General features: G+C 43.8%; 1 protein-coding gene across 1 annotated transcript in view; it reads left to right on the plus strand.

Annotated features, from left to right (window-relative positions):
• DCAF12 (DDB1 and CUL4 associated factor 12) overlaps positions 1-10,744 on the plus strand; it is a 37,742-nt gene extending 26,998 nt beyond the window's left edge. The window contains exon 9 of the mRNA XM_074813811.1: positions 388-10,744. Coding sequence (XP_074669912.1) covers positions 388-546 — 159 coding nt within the window. The 3' untranslated portion in view covers positions 547-10,744. The remainder of the gene's footprint in view (positions 1-387) is intronic.
• The last annotated feature ends 5,639 nt before the right edge of the window (positions 10,745-16,383 follow it).

A 16,383-nucleotide genomic window follows, 5' to 3' on the forward strand; every position in this document is an offset into this window, starting at 1 on the left:
GTGTGCAATTTTAGAAACTGGCTTCCTGAGGTAATGCCATAGCAGTTTGAACTTGAGTTCAATTTCCTGTATGTTATCATAAATCAGTAAATGTCTTTGTCTAATTTCTCTCCATTATCTTGTTTATCATTGTGATGTAACTTTAAATAGTAATGAAACTTGATATCTTCCCTACCTTTCACTGCCCCCCCCCCCCCCCGCATTTGGCCCAAATGACCTCAGAAAAAGCTTCAGGATATCTGGTATCTTCAAGTTGATCTGTCCGAAGCTTCAGGGCTTATTAGCAGAAAAGATCCTTTTTTAGGATCTGGAAGCTACTTCTGCTTTTGTGAAACAAGATTTTGTGTTTGTTTGGAAACAATAACAATCTAAACTTTCCTTTAACAGAATCATGATGAAACCTGGAGGAATTATTTTTCTGACATAAATTTCTTCCCAAATGCTGTTTACACACACTGCTACGACTCTTCTGGGACGAAACTGTTTGTGGCAGGAGGCCCTCTTCCATCAGGACTTCATGGGAATTATGCTGGTCTCTGGAGCTAATGATAACTCTTTATAAATGCTGATCTTTACACAGATTTCCATTTTCTTTTCCTTTTTTTAACAACAAAATTGTGTGATGCCATTGATTTCTGATTTTAAATACAAATTATTTTTTGGCAGAGTTTTCTGTTGGTCTCCAACAGTTTTGTACATCTTTTTGAACCAGTTTTTTGCTTTAACCTCCTTGATCCTTTGTATGAAGGGTTTTTGAAGTCCCTTTTTATTGTATTTACTCCAAATGACTCTTCCCCTACATTTAGGCTATCTTGGCCACGTGCCCCCTCCCCTACTTTGCTGTGAGGTAGGATTCCTTTCTTATAGAGTGGTTGCTCCTGGGCTTTCTGTGAAAATCTAGGGGCTGCGTGTGTGCAGGTACTTTGTGTCAGTTACATTACCTGGAGTGAAGACTACTTGTAATTAAAAAAATATTAAAATATTTATAAGAGATAAGCTACTACTTTTATCTGCAGAGCCTGGCCCTGGCCTGGGTTGATCTTATTTTTTAAACGTACAAGTCTAATGACACTGTTTATATGTAGAGGAATATGGTAATTTTAAGCTGTACTCATTGAAGCCCTGGGATGGATTCCCTAGCGGTATTGCCCATTAAGCCCAAACTGCAGAAGTGCAGGGGTTCTCAAAAGTGCATTTGTATTTGAATTGTGGTTTTCAGCAGTCCCAGGAGCAAAAATTGATCTTCTGTTTCTTTTCTGCCTGTCCCAGGTATCAGCTTGCACAACAAGAGTTTGCATAGTCAGTTCTGCAGCATGGCTATTGCAGGGTGACGTTACATTGAGGTCCTGCAGAGGTGCTGAGAGGAAAGGGGGGTTAGGGACGTGAATGTTCTTGTCATTCAAAATGAACTAAATCTATCCATTTTCCAGATGAGCCAAGGTTCCCGAGTATGCTGCTGTGGTAGCTCATGGGTGCTTCATAAACTGCCTAAAACCCAGGACCTTTTTTGTCCCAGGTTGTGGAAACTCCCCATTTTTAGCTGTTCTGGTTGGCCATCTCCTTTAATAAGCCAATGGAATAAATAAACTCTTCTTTTTCTCCAAGGTTACAGAGTGCATCTCTGACTTAACTAACACAAGCTGGAAGCTTTCCTTGTAGCAAGATACCTTGCTGTTAGCTCACGTTGCGCTAGCATCTGCTGTCATCCTGCTTGCTATAGGAGAGTCTCAGTCTTCCCCCATATGCCCTGGTGCCTTCTGCATTCAAACTCCCTTGAACTTCATGTGGGACTGGGTGAGAAGAATAGGTCAGATGCCCTTCAGGTCCAGCTGTGAAGTGTGTGCATTCCAGGTTGACAGTCTTACCTAATACTCATCTAAAACGCAGGAGGACTCCAGGGTGCTCCTCCTAGACTTTTGGCAGGCCCCAAACTCTTCAGGTTGTTACGGACACCTCTGTCCTCTGCTGGGATGAATGCCTTTCCCCTGTGCCTGTCACCGGTGGAGCAAAGTGTGCCTGGACCTCACTGCTTTGGTGCCAAATGGGCAGTTGGTTGAAGCTGAGAAGACAGACAAAGCTGGGATATACTTTGTTCTGTCTCTGCTGGAGATCACAGCCACACTGCAGAGTAGTTCTAGTCCCTTACACAGTTCCTGCCAGACTGCCTAAAGCTAGTCTGCATGTGTCCGTGTGGTGCTTCTCGTCTTTGTACTCAGTATCTTCATCAGTAATGCCAAGCAGTGAGCCTCAGGCTTAATTTCCAGTTGCTAGTGGAGACTTGGATAGAAATCCTGCAAGGAATGCAGTTTCCTCCCATTCGGGTGGAAGTCCTGTCAAGAGAAGGGCTCTCCCAGATGTGCATCTGTCCCAGAAGTATAATTTACTCACACTGATCAGACACAGGTGCTTCACAAACAGATCTTGTGGTGTTTTGTAATTCTACTTCCTTTGTGGGTTGGTTGCTTAAACTGAATCAGTGGCACTGCGTGTGTGGCTATTCAGGCCCTTCTCTGAAAAGGCACAAATTCTATACCATGGAGTAGCAAAAGAACTCTCAAATTTTGTTTAAAGGTGTTATAATGGTGTCGTGGTCTTCTGTGATGGCAACACACTGCTTTGGTTATTTTAGGGGGTTTGAACAGTGGAAGTATACAGAGAAAAACAAGTCTTGGTGAAGTAAGATCACTGTCACAGGGAGCATGTTCTGTTTAGTTTTTTTACTTGGTCTTGGTTTGAAGTGCTGCTTTTTTTGTTTTTTTAAATAAAAAGAAAGAAACTAGACACTTGAGTCTACTTGAGTGTCCTCCGGTTCTGCTGAAACAACAGTTACTAGTTAGGCACTTCGTGTCACCAGTGCCATAGGAAAACAACCGGTCTGGAAATACTAGCCCTAATGTTGATCTGTTGAAGCATATTCCAGGTCTGGGTGAGGGGGCAAAAAGGGTATTTGTATGGACTGAGCTTCAGCCTCCAAAGAGAGGCTGAGCTTCCTGCAGAGTCTCTAGGTTACTGAAGAGGCACCCTTGGAAAGCATCCCTCTCTGCTGACTCTGATCTTCCCAAGTACCTCAATGTGTGGTCCTAAAGCCTGGTACTGTGAGTGCCCTTTTCCTCCTTTTTTCTGCATAGGAAGCTTTAGACAATTCTCAGAAGAATCTGGTTAATGATGTAAAATTCCTTAAGTCTCTCATGCTTCTGTGTATTCTGCTTTCAGGATGCTTTCTTGCAAAGATAACTTCTCATGGGGAGGGAGCCATCCTGTTGCTATATGAAAATCCCCTCAAAAACTGGAAACAAACTAGATAGTACTGCAAGCATGCAATATTGGGCCAGAGACAACTTGATTTCTAGCTGTTTCAGTGGTTTTAAATGCTTGTAGCAATACAGATGTTAAGTTTCTGAATATTTTGTGGTTGGTCATATGTCACTTTTGGTCCAGACAGTGTTAGAAATTGAGGCAGAGAAAGGTGATGATCTGCCAACTGTCCAAAGATAAGTGATAGGAGAAAAAGCCAGATTTTCTTACTTGATTTGATTTTGTTGCCCTACTGGTTTAGATAACAGAACTGAAATCCAGGATCATGGTGAGAAATGCAGGGGTTTCCCATCGAAGTGCAGGAATGGCTGTACAGCAGGGAATTTCCAGGTTCCTCGTGGAGGTGTGTTGGCTGCACCCCGTTGTTCTAATGGCAGACACACCCCTGTGATGGATGGAATTCAGCCTGGTTCACTGCACTTCGGTATCTTCGTGAATGGCTCACTCTGATGAGACCCAGTGACATGCATGTTTTTAGACGGTTTTATCTTTTCCAGTGTTTCTTAATGATTTCCCTCCCTTGCTCTTTCCTGCCCTCCAGAATGGTTTGTTTGGGGTTGCCTCTTCCACCCCAAATCATCCAAATCTTTACTGTAGCAATATTGTAATTGCAGAGATGACCTCTGTTGAGCAGAAATGGGCTTGCTGGTGTTTTGTCAAGCTATGCTTGTGACATTCAGTTTGCTTTGTTTTAAACTGGGTAGACCTTCGAGGCTGGCTCAGACTGTAGAACTGGGCAGTTGCCCTTGTACATGTTTGCCTGATGGGATTACGCAGAAACAGTCTGTTGCTGGGTGGAACAGACTCTGGTTTATTTTGCATTAAGCACTTGAAGGAGAGGAAAGAACATGACACACACAGACCTTCAGACTTCTTCCTGCTATTGACTTTTCAGTCATGTGGGATCTTTAGTGCTGCTGGTGAGTGTAGGAAGCAGCTAATTTTACCGCTCAGCTCTTTTCAGTAGACTGTCATGTTCATTCGGGTATCTTTGGGTATTACATTTTCAGTATTCATAATCACAGGTAATCAAACCAGTGATTTACTTATGGGTTTGGTAATACCCAGCTGGTAAGGTAGCAATCTCTCAGTAGGTAGCAGTCTCTCAGTAACAGTTGGGTGTTATGTGATGGACATTCCTAAGGAAGCAGAAGCTACTTTGCAGGGTTGTCTTGAGCATAGCAATGAGGGTGGTGCTCACCCTCTTCACCGAACACCTTATTCCTGGTAATTCCTCTAGTTTTCTTCCTTGTACAGTCAAGTCAGCCAGGGAGAGTTGCTAGTGCTCTCCTTGGGTGCTTTCTGGGATTGCTGTAAAGAAGTGAGTCCATTTGTTTGGCTCCTTCATCAGTGCTGCTGGTGTTAGTCCAAGGTGAGTAAATTACCAAAGAATAGTTAATAGGTGTTTGTTCCTAGTCTCAGTTGATCATTTTCCACATAGATCCATTTTTAAGATTCATTGCCAGAATGCTCTGTGATCTTACTGGACTTTGTCCACAAAGGTTACATTCACATTGTGGGTGACTCTTGTGACTCCCTTAATGAGGGGGACTCCAGAACTTCTTTATGGGGATATATTTGCTGCCTCCATTTCAAGTCTTTGGCAGCTTTTTGTATCTTAAGGACTAAGATACTTTTGTATCAAGTTGTTGTTCTTCAGAATTTCACTTGCTTTGTATATAGCATGCAGCTGCAGTTAACAGATTAAAGTTATGATCCAGCTATGTTGAGTAGTGTTTTGGTGTCTTTTAATTTCTGCCCCTCAGCTAAGAGACACTTAGTGATGTCCCTCAGCTGGTGCAGATGTGAAATAAAGCAGACTTGCCTAGACCCTTCATGGAGGTCACCTGTTGTGTTTGTTTGCAAGAAACCAAGAACAGATGAGCTGTCAGTTACTGCATCTTGGCAAAGCAGCAGCATCTTTCAGCAGACAGTTAGGAGCACTGAGATCTGTTTGTGGTGGTCTGATACCCTTATTTTCCATAAACCCACTTTTCCAAGGTGTCTGAGGTTCTTAGATTTTGTTGCAGTTGCTGCTATGACTGAATTACTGAGCTTGTTCCTAGGAATACTGTTGCAGAGCTGTGTGTGATGCAGGCAGAGCTGATCCTGGCCAGCTCATGATGAGCCCTGGATGACTACGCTGGCCAGGTTAAAGCCAAGTGAAAATCCCAGTGTGCCCTGCTGGCCGTCCCACAGTTAGAGTCCATGGTGTGACCTCAACTTAAAATGCATTTCTGAGTGTGGTAGTGCCATCAGTAATTTATTTGAAAGTCTCTGAAGCACAGACACCAGGAGTTTGTGCATGTTGCAGGCAAGGGAGTGTGGAAAGGAGAATACAGCCACATCTTGTCGGAAGGGATCTCCTGCATATGCTCTCCCTTGCCTCTGCAACTGGCACATTGTGTGGTGAGGGTGGGCAAGGGGGCACAAGAGAAAAGGTGAAAGCCCAGCAGTGCTTGGTACTGCTGTCCAGCCTCCTGTTCATTGCTCAGGAGGTACTTGTGACGGGGCTTAATTGGAAACAGTGTCAGAGAGACCAAGCAGATATCCCTGTCATTCTTGTTTCTCCCATGTTAATTTTCAAGGATTTAAATTAGGAAGTGTCTTTTTGCTTGTGATGCTGTTTCTTTATCAAAACCATGTGGTACTTGGCTAATTAAAAGAATGCTCTTGACAGAAAGGAATCTTCCCAATTGAAAATTGAGTGCCATTTTCTAGTATCCTGCTGGGAGCAGTATGGTCTAAGAAAGTCCACACAGATCTAAAACAGGATGCCAGGGTTGGCAGAGTTGGGAAAATGTGGGCTGCCTGACTATTTCTGTACCCAGAAAAATACCAAGTGAAACACTCAACTGTATACAAATTCTGGTTGTTGGACTGAAACTGAGAGGGTGTGTAAAAACCCCTTGCAACATAGTGCGATGTTTCTGTAGACCTAGGTGTTGATTCTTTGACCTCAGAATAAAAATCTAGGAGTAAATATATTGTTTTCTTAGGAACTGCTTTTCTAGATTCCCTTATTAAAAGGGAAAATTCAGGTGCTGAATCTTAAAATCTCATTAAACTTGTACTTTTTATTTGCCCATTCACCTGGTCTCCTTTCCTTTTCAAGGCCTCCCACAGTCTCAGGGTATATAAATCACTGACTCATCCAAATAATACCGAAATGGACCAACCAGAGGTTAATGTGCCTTCCTCTTCTGGTACCTTGATCTTTGTTATCTCTCAAACTCGTCACTGTCTTAGGATTGGGTACGTGCGTTGTCTTTTTCTAAGATGTATGTGTTGAAGTTGCAACAGGTTTGTACTGTTAACTTGTGACTTGTTCCATGTGTTCTAGGACGTGGTGTAGACACAAATCAATGCACTGGTTTGTCTTGGAATCAGTCTTACCTGTGACATCTATCAGTGCTTGCTTGTATGTTAATGTGTACACAAATGCTGGATCTTCCCCATTGTCTGTGATGCGTATGATGCACCAACTACATAAGGTGTTTTAAAATGTGCGGTGATCACAACTTGTTGCCTGAGGGTAGGATGTCCTACAGTGAACTTCTCAATGTTTTTTTTCCAAATATATTTAATAAGATCCAAAGCCTTGGGAGGGAAAAAAAATAAATCAGGACTTGCTGATACTTGCTGGTTTTTGTTCTGAATCCAGGGTCTGATGTTTGTTAATAACTCTTGCAATTCCACCTGTTTAACAGAGCCTTTTTCAGCTTGCTGTTTCTGTTGTGAGCTGTGTCAGAAACGGCACTGGATCCTGAACTATCACAGAAGCTGTCAAGTGAAGTAGTAACAGCTCTCTTCAAGTGTTACAGTGCACATTTTTAACTATAAGGTAAAACTGTTCAAAATTATTGATGCAGCTTGCAAATGGAACAGTGGGAAATTGCAGATAGTATGCGAAACCAGCCTGTCTGCATACAGGGCTAAGTGTTCTGTTACCTCGTAAATTATTTCTTCTCTCTGAAAAGTGATATTTTTTTTTTTTTTTTTAATACAAAGACATTACATGTTTGGCTCTGTTTTCTGAATTGGCAAAGGATACCTTTGTTCTTAAACTCAAACTAACATCTGGAATTTGGACTGAATTTCCGTCTCTTATGCAGATAGCTGAGGATGGTGTGATTAATACAAGATGTCCCTTCCCAGCTGTAAGGTTAATTTTATCATAAGAGCATGGAAACAGGAACACTTCACTCACTGTGGCCTTCAGTGGGCATGCATATCCATAATGAACTGAAGTACAGTACTGCACTCTGTTGATCCATGAGGCTATTTTTGTTTTTAGAATCAACACGATTAGTCATCAGTGCATTGACATTAATACATGGCCACGGAGCTCTCATGTATGTGTGTTTCCTGTCCTAATTGTATCTGTTCTCTCTGTACCCCAGTGCAGACTTAATCTGGAGTTCTCTTTTTACTACTTGCTAACTTCAGAGTTTCTTCAAATTCAGTAAGGTCCTGTTTTTCACAGTCACTTTTCAGAGTAGAACAGATGGGTTTAACTTTTTCTAACCTTTAGCATCTTCCTCTTCTCCGACTTCTTCCTTATTTACCTTTAACAATCAGTTCAAAGCTGCTTGCCTAGTCTGAAAAATACTGAGTCATAATAAAAAGAAAACCTGTAGCCCACTGTAGAAAGATCACTGTGCTTTTACCAAAAACTTCATTGGCTGGCTAGCTGCTTCAAAAGTGGAGACTCCACTCCTGCACGGTCTACAGAAGCTGAAATTCTTTCACATCCATATTGTATGGTGCATGTCAGCAGATGAGGAAGTGGATGTGCCTTGCATCTGCACCCAGTGTTAAACTCATCAGTGGTAGTTTAGTTAACCAGAGAACTGGCATCTTTGGCCACTACTCAATGTCATAACTAAAGGTTTCATTGAGGGGGAAGCCAGAAGAGTGCATCGCTGACTTTCTGCTGACTTGATGCCATTTAAAGACTTTCTCTGCAAATTTTTTTGTCTTTTGCATATTTGGTGGATTATGAAAAAAATAGTAGGGCTACGACCTAAACTCTAACCTTGTGCTCAAAAGGCAAAATTATTGTAACAAGCTTTGGCCAGGAGTAATGCCAAAGTCTGGCTACACTCAGAGATGAACTGGTAATGGAGCGTTTGAGCAATGGAAGCCTTGAGAGTTTCCTCCATCATGCCTTATGCCTATGTGACTGACGATTAGTTGTTCCCAGAGCTTGTGAAACTGCTGGTCATCCCTCTTCAGATGAGATGTGAAGATGGCATGGGGAAGAACTAGTTTCCTCCATGGTTGCTCACTCTCCCCCTCATCACTCAAGGTTACCAATGCACTTGTCTCTGTTTCCATGGCTGGCTATGTCTCGCATGCTTTACAGCTGCCACCAGCCACCTCCACATGCTTCCTGCCAGGATGGTGGAGTGAAAGGGCCTTGTCTGCAGCTCCCTCCACCTGGTTGGTGGTTGATGTGCAGGGGTGTAACAGGCCAGCTGGGGTTTACAGGTTCAGTTGGCTGCTCTAGCCTCCTCTCAGTGCAGGTGTGATAGTGGGACCAATATGAAAAGATCTGGATAAGTAACTTCTAACAGGCTCTGTCACTCTTGTTCAAAATGCTGTTTCCTCATTCTCAGCCTCTTGTTCTGGCCTCGCTTCCGTCTTGCCACCCTCTCTACCCCTTGGGACTTGGGCATGTTCCCTGTCCTCTCATGGCTTACTAGGTTAGGTACCAGTTCTGCAAAGCCTGGGGGCACTTGTTAAATCCGTAGTACAGTTTGAGACTTCTACGCTTGCTTAGGCAGTAGCTTGCTGAACTGGGGCTTTGTTCACTGTCTCCCTATTCATCTGACTCAGCCCTGGATATCTCCCTGGACTGGTATGCACCTTTCAGTATGAAAGGCTTTGCTCCAAATTCATTCCTGTTCCATGAAGAAGTTGATTCCTCTACTGCTGGCTATTTCTATTTGGTGGCTTTTATTTTTCTTGTTGTTTATTCTGGGGTTCCCTGCATATGTACAAAATCTACAAAATCGTACTGACTTTCTCAGCTCTCCTGAATGTCATACAGGGGCCCACCCTGTGAGGCATCAGAATTATCTGTCTACTTCCAAGATGCACAGAAACAAGGATCTCTTACACAAACAGATTTTAGGGAGGAAAAAGCAGCTGCACACACACAAGTGGGAAGGTATCTCTGGGTAGAATAGGTGAGGGAGCAGTTTTAAGAATTTTAAATAGAAGAACAGTAACTGAGTTTTTTGGTTTCTTTTTTTGAAAATTGCTTTAACAGGAGGTTTGTGTTCTAATCTGCAGAAAGTTGCAATGTAAACTGGGGTTTTCTGTTCATCAATGCAAAATGTGCCTCTCAACTATAATGCAAAAGTCAGTCTCTGTCTCTCTGTTTGCAATGGAAGAAGATTAACTGAAGACTGATTTAATGTGTTTCTCGCTCTTCTGTGTAATCATCCACACAGCAGTCTTTGCTGTTTTTTCCCAAGCACCATACAGCACTATCCCCATTTAAAAGCAAAACGGGGATTGCATTGAGCAGTGGAACCTGCTGAACTTCCTTAGTTTGAGAGAGACACTGAAGAGAAGAGTCCAGGTTCCATGCATTTTAAATATAACCTTAAACCAATGCAGCTAGTCTCTCAGATCAGCACCAATTCCTACCTTTCCCTCCCTTTAGATGGGAATTTAAAAGTAAACCCAGCAATATGTGATGCAGTTGACAGGCCAGCTGGGGTTTACAGCTTCAGCAATATGTGATGCAGTTGACGTGCTTGCAGGTGGAACATGGGGGTTTTGAAATTTGAGGATTGAGATTTCTCTTGTGGAAGAACTCGGTGTGGGTGCAAGAGCTCGGATCTTGGATTACAGCTCTTTGCCAGCTTGCTAAATGCAGTCAAGTACTCTGGACTCTTCTGAAGAAGACTGGTAGAAGAGCTGTGAAGGTGTAGGCTGGAACTGATCATTTTAGGTCATCTGTATGTTGCTTGACTACATGGACAACGTAACAGTGATTTTTACAGATTGCTTTCCCTATGTCATTTGCAAACAACTCTTAATTTGCCATTTGGAGGAAAACTGTTAATAGATTTCCAGATCAAATTAAGAGCCTAATTTTCCATCTTGCATTAACCGGGTTACTGTGTTCACATGCCAGAAAGATGTTGCTCTTTGAAAAAGCATGTTAGTGTATGTGGCAATGACCCATGCACTTTTTAAATACCTAGACCTGTACATTCTCACCTGAGTATCGTTAACTATGCTGTAGTCTGACAAATGGATCTTTTACTACTGCCCTGTTATATAGATAATTGTAATTAACTGCAGTTTGTTTTTTCCACTACTTGAAGTTGTGTGATCTGAAAATTGGTGAACAATAAGTATTTGTGCATCTTACTATGGGTATCTCTAAATAAAATGTATTTGTATAGTGTGTTGGCTTGGCTGATGGTTTCCTTTATTTGCTAATCATCCCACTGCAAGTAAATCCAGGGCAGTTTGAGAGCAAGTAGGCTTTGGTTTCATCTCTGTTGACATGATTGATTCAAAGGAAATAAAGTGAACTGTTGTTTTTCCTTCACCAGTGCATGGACTGATATCCTAAGGGCAGGTTCTCAGCTTATTCCTGCTTTTCATAGCTTAAATATCAGTCCTGTTCTCTGTGCAGCTGCAGTAACACTCCTTGCTTCCATAGGAAATGTATCTAATGGCAGAGTTGGGACTGTTAAACTCTTCAAAGCATCTCCTTCCTGTTCTATTCTTCTGGTATCTCATTTGTTCTGAGGCAAAGGTTTCTTTTCAAATGCCTTATTTTTCTAAGGAAATACCTCTTGGAAGTGTTGGACGGTACAGATACCTAGAGGTAGACAGTTAGGTATAGGACTAAGGGTTTTGGTAAGACTTTACGTAACAAAACTGCATCTGTAGCACTAGCTCTTCCACGTATTTTTATTGCATGGGAGAGTGAAGCCTCTGTCCAGCTGTCCTATTTCCCTGCCTCCTCTTCCCTGCCTAGAATTGTGAAGATTATTTTTTGGAGAGGAGGAGTGTCCTTAAGAGATTTAAGCTTTATGTTGGAGGTTATAATCATGTGCCTAAAAGCAGCTCCTGCATCTCTATCTTCACACTAGGCCTCACCCTGAGGTGCTAGGTTCCATGGTCATGGATAAATGTGGCCGCTTTCTATGCAAGCTATGGGACACTGTGTCTCCAGCTGCACCATCTCTGCTCCCTGTAGTACTGTAGTAGGTATTATTGATGCTTGTGGATGCCAAAAGAGGAAGAGGAGAGTGTGAAAAGGCATATGAATACTATACTGTCATCCTACTGAGCCTTATACCAAAACTGAGAGATGGAAAAAAAATTATCCCTGGCCCTAGAGACATGCAGGAGACAATGGGCTAGAAAGATCTCTGGCAATGAGGGTTGATAACTCCCCAGCTGCATCAGATGCTCCATCATACAGCATTCAGATGGTGTGGGACCTCTGCTGCCTTGCAAGACCAAAAAGGACCTCTGGAAGTACCAAGACATCGAGCTCCTCCTAGATGTGGGTCCAGCTTAAATCTCAGCAATAGAGAGTCCAAATCCTCCCCCAGCAACTAATTCTAGCATTCACATATTTTGTCCCATCATCTGTCTTGCAGGTCCTCTTGCTTTCCCATTTGCTGTGCAGATGAAGCAATTTGTTCCGTTCTGTGGGGCAGCTCATCTGTTTTTTTGGGAAGGGATTTTTAACTGTTTCATGGCCATGGTCTTCACTCCTTATACTGAACAGTCCAGGTTCCCTCAGTGCTTTCTTGCTAGCTGTGCTTGCCATGTGTGTGTGTTGCCATTGTCATTTCTGGCTGTGGAACAAAGACCAGATCCCTTGCATTCCTTGGCCTGCAGTCTGCAGCAGGTCTACGTTGCTATCGACTGTGCTTTTACTGCACGCTACAAACACGGTGGCAGTGCATATTATCCCTTTCAACACTCAGTCTACTGTCTGCCTCCAACTCCCAGCCCAGCTGCTGCAGGTTTGCTTGACTGTCATCACTTCCCTTCTTGGGTGTATTTTGTTTCTGATCTTTGTGACTTGGGATCTCAGCTCTTTGCCAGCTGGTGGCACCGCTGTTGCAGAACAAGGAAGCCAAACCAGGACAGCACTGTGGGAATAGTTTCGTACTGGTTCTGTGAGTTCTTCCTAGAAATAGCTGTACTCATCCTGTCTGCTTCTGAACAGAGGATCAGGATAGTCTTTCCCAGTGCAAGGTACTTTCAAGGTCCAGTAAATGGATTAATAAATTAAACAGATGCCAGGAATGCAGTGCTTGAACTGTTCTTTGGGCAAGGGCAGCCCATTTTTTCAAGAGAATGAAAGTGAGCAAGTTCACAGTGTATTAGAAAACAAGAACCTCTGTGCTTTGTCTCCCAACTTTCTCAGTCCCCCCCAAGCCTCCTCATCTGGAAGAACAAACATCAGGATGGCTTCAGCCTCCTGCAAGGCTCAAGGGAGCATGCAGTCAACATGGCATTTGGGAGCTACTGATCAGCTGCCCCAAAGTACCACCCTGCACGGAGAGTCTTACTTTTCCCTTTTCATTAAGGTGTACCACGAGCTGGGAGAGGTAAGAGAGAAGCCACAGGCCCTAAGTGCAGAGCTGTGGTCAAAAGGTCAGCTAGACAGAGCAAGGCTCATGTTCCTGGGATGCTGAAGTCTCATCAGAAATATTTGTAGCTCCTGCATTTTTTTTCCTGTGTTGTGAAGTCTCCTTGTTCCAGGGTTTTCCTCTCTCCACAGACGCACTGCAGTGCCTGCTGCATGTTGAACATTGAGCACATGGACTCATCTACAACAGAAATTTCAGAGATTCTAGACAACTGGAAAGGATGTGGCTGTATTTAAGGGTGCCTGTGGGGAGACACAGACTGGCACTGTTGCTGTAAAACTCCTCTGCATATAGCTGCTGTATTCTAGGCAAGTATTCACCTAGGGAGCAGTGCTGGCTAATTTCTCCATGTGTATGAGCCCTAAAAGAGGTGTTGGAGCCAAGAGGGTGAGGAACGGTTGATCAGCACTAAGAAAAACACCTGGGAAAGCACGATGCATTTCCACACTTGCTGTGGTGGCAGCCTGCTTCCTGCTGCTGAGGGCTGCTGGACGCACACAGCAGCTGGGCCAGCAAGGATGCCAGTAGAGAGTTATTAAGCTATAACGACTTCTGATCTTGCTCTCTGATAAAACCACTTCACAGAGACATTTTCGCTTCCAGGAAAGAAATTCTAGGAGTAATGATGACTTGCCATGTGTATTTATAGGAGTATCTCTTTCCTGTGCACCACAGAAAGCCAGCTCTGGATTTTTACCTGTATAAATAGGCTTTGACTCCAAAAGGCTGCTGCTGTTGTACTTTGAGTGCATTAGATTTTGGGGAAAGCTTTTAGTCCTGCACTCTGGACTGTTCAACTCTTTGCTTAAGGGGAAGAGAAACATCTAGAGTTTGACCATTCTGCGCAGAGCAATAGAAACTGACTATAGGGAAAAGTCTGGCTCATGTGACATGGATTTCCCTGTCACCTTTCTTTCTCAGCTTACTAACACACTCTTGGAATAAGAAATGGTCAGAGAGGTCAAGTCATATCCCCGAATATTTGGGTGCCTGTACTCTCTGAATGACAGAACAGTTGAAGTTGAAAGGGACCTTTGGAGATCACCTAGTCCAACCCCTGCTCAAAGCAGGGTCAGTTAGGGCAAGCTGCTCAGGACCACTGCCAGTCAGGTTTTGAGTATCTCCAAGGCTAGAGACTCCACAGCCTCTCTGGGCAACCTGTGCCTGTGTTTGACCACGCTCAGTTTTAGGTATAAATGGAATTTTCTGTTTCTCAGTTTGTGGCTCATCACTGGACCCCACTGAGAAGCCTGGCTTCATCTTTACTCACTGCCATGAGGTAGGAGACTGATAAAATTGCCCTGAGCCTTCTCCAGGCTAAACAATCCCAGCTCTCTCGGCCTATACCTGTATGTCAAGTACTTCAGTCTCTTAACCATCTCTGTGACCCTTCACTGGACTCCCTCCAGTATGCCCCATGTCCTTCTTGTATTGTGGAGCCCAGAAGTGGAGACAGCACTCCAGATGCATCTCACCAGTGCTGAACTGGTGACAGGAGGTGAAGGATCACCTCCCTCAATCTGCTGGCAGCACTCTTCCTAATGCAGCCCAGGATGTTGTTGGCCTTTGATGGCAAAGGCACATGGCTGGCTCATGTTCCACTTGTCCACCAGGACTTCCAGGTCCTTCTCTGCCAAGCTGCTTTCCAGATGGTTGGCCCCAGCTCACACTGACATATGGGGCTGTCCTAGTTTTGGCTGGGATAGAGGTAATTTTCCTTGTTAGTAGCTAGAATAGTGCTGTGTTTTGGATTCAGCATGGGATTTGGTATGAGAAGAATGTTGATAATACACTGATCTTTTTAGTTGTTGCTAAGAAATCAAGAACTTTTCAACTTCCCATGTCCTGCCTGTGCACAGGTACACGAAAAGCTGGGAGGGAGCACAGCCAGAGCAATGACCAAAATTGGCCAACGGAATACTCCATATCATACAATGTCATGCTCAGTGTACAGATGAGGGTTGGCTGGGAAGTTTGCTCTCTCTTGCTCTTCCAGGATTGTGGTTTTGGGATTTTCTCTCCTCTGGATCACTAGCTGGGAACAGGCTGGGCATCAGTTGGCAGGTGGTGAGCAATTGCATTGTGCATTACTCATTTGTATATTCTATTATTTTTATTTCAATTATTAAATTGTTTTTGTCTCAACCTATGAGTCTCCTTACCTTTACCCCTCCAATTCTCTCCCCCATCCCCTGGGTGGGGGAAGGTGGGCCAGTGGCTGCGTGGTGTTTGGCTGCCCGCTGGGTTAAACCATGACAGGGGTTATTCCTTCCCAGTTGCATAACTTCACATTTCCCTTTGTTGACCTTCATAAGATTCCTGTTGGCCCATTTCTCCAGCCTCTTGAGGTCCCTCTGAATGGCACCACAACCTTCTGATGTATCATCCACTCCTCCCAGTTTTGCACCATCTGTGAACTTGCTGAAGCTGCACTCTGTCCCACTGTTTTAAGTCATTAATGAAGATACTCGGCAGTCTTGGCCCCAGGACCTAGGGTAGACCACCAGTGACTGGCCTCCAGCTGGACTTTGTGCCACTGATCACAACACCTTGAACCCAGCAGTTCTACCAGTTTTCAGTCTCCCTCCCTGTCCATATACCTAGCCTGTAGTTCTTCAATTTGTCTGTGAGGCTGTTACAGGAAACACTGTTGAGAGCCTTGCTAAAGTCAAAGTGAGCAACATCGCCTCCTCTCCCCTCATCTACCATGGCAGTCATTTCGTCATAGAAGGTGATGAGGTTGGTCAGGCATGGCTTCCCCAGTGTAAATCTGTGGTGACTACTCCAGCTTCTTGTCCTCAACGTGTCCGGAAATGGCTTTCAGTACTATTTGCGCTACCACCTTCGCAGGGACTGAGAGGAGGCTCACCAACCTGTAGTTCCCCAAGGTCTCTCAAGCTCACTGATTTGTTCTTGCCATTGCCAGTTGCTGCATCTACAAACGGCCCTTTTTTAAAGCATTAAAAAGGGCCCATTTAAAGCAGATGACTGACATTTAACCAGAGCTAGCAAATATCCTTGGACATGCTATTCAAAACATTCTCCTAAAATATATCACAGGATAAAAATGCTTGTAGTTTATCCTAAAATGAAGTTTGGGGGAAATCAGCAAATGGTGCAACATCCAGCTTCCACATTACAACAATATTAGTTTTTTACCAATCAATTACAGGAACATTTACATTTTCTGGAGTAGGGGAGGGTTGAGATTCCACTAGGCCTGTTAAAATCCAGCTGATAAAGGCAGATGCTCTCCAAGCACTGCAATAGGCACTGTACAACATGGTGCAAAGATGTCTCTATCAGGGCATGAGGATGTTGATGCAGCCCCGTAAGTGAATTAGCTTTGCATTTGTGGGACACTGCAGCTGAGCTAATCAGCCATCCCAGAAAGAACTAGCTCTGCACGTAAACAACTGGT

This window comes from Strix aluco, chromosome Z, assembly GCF_031877795.1.
Source record: "Strix aluco isolate bStrAlu1 chromosome Z, bStrAlu1.hap1, whole genome shotgun sequence".
In the NCBI taxonomy this organism is placed as follows: Eukaryota; Metazoa; Chordata; class Aves; order Strigiformes; family Strigidae; genus Strix; species Strix aluco.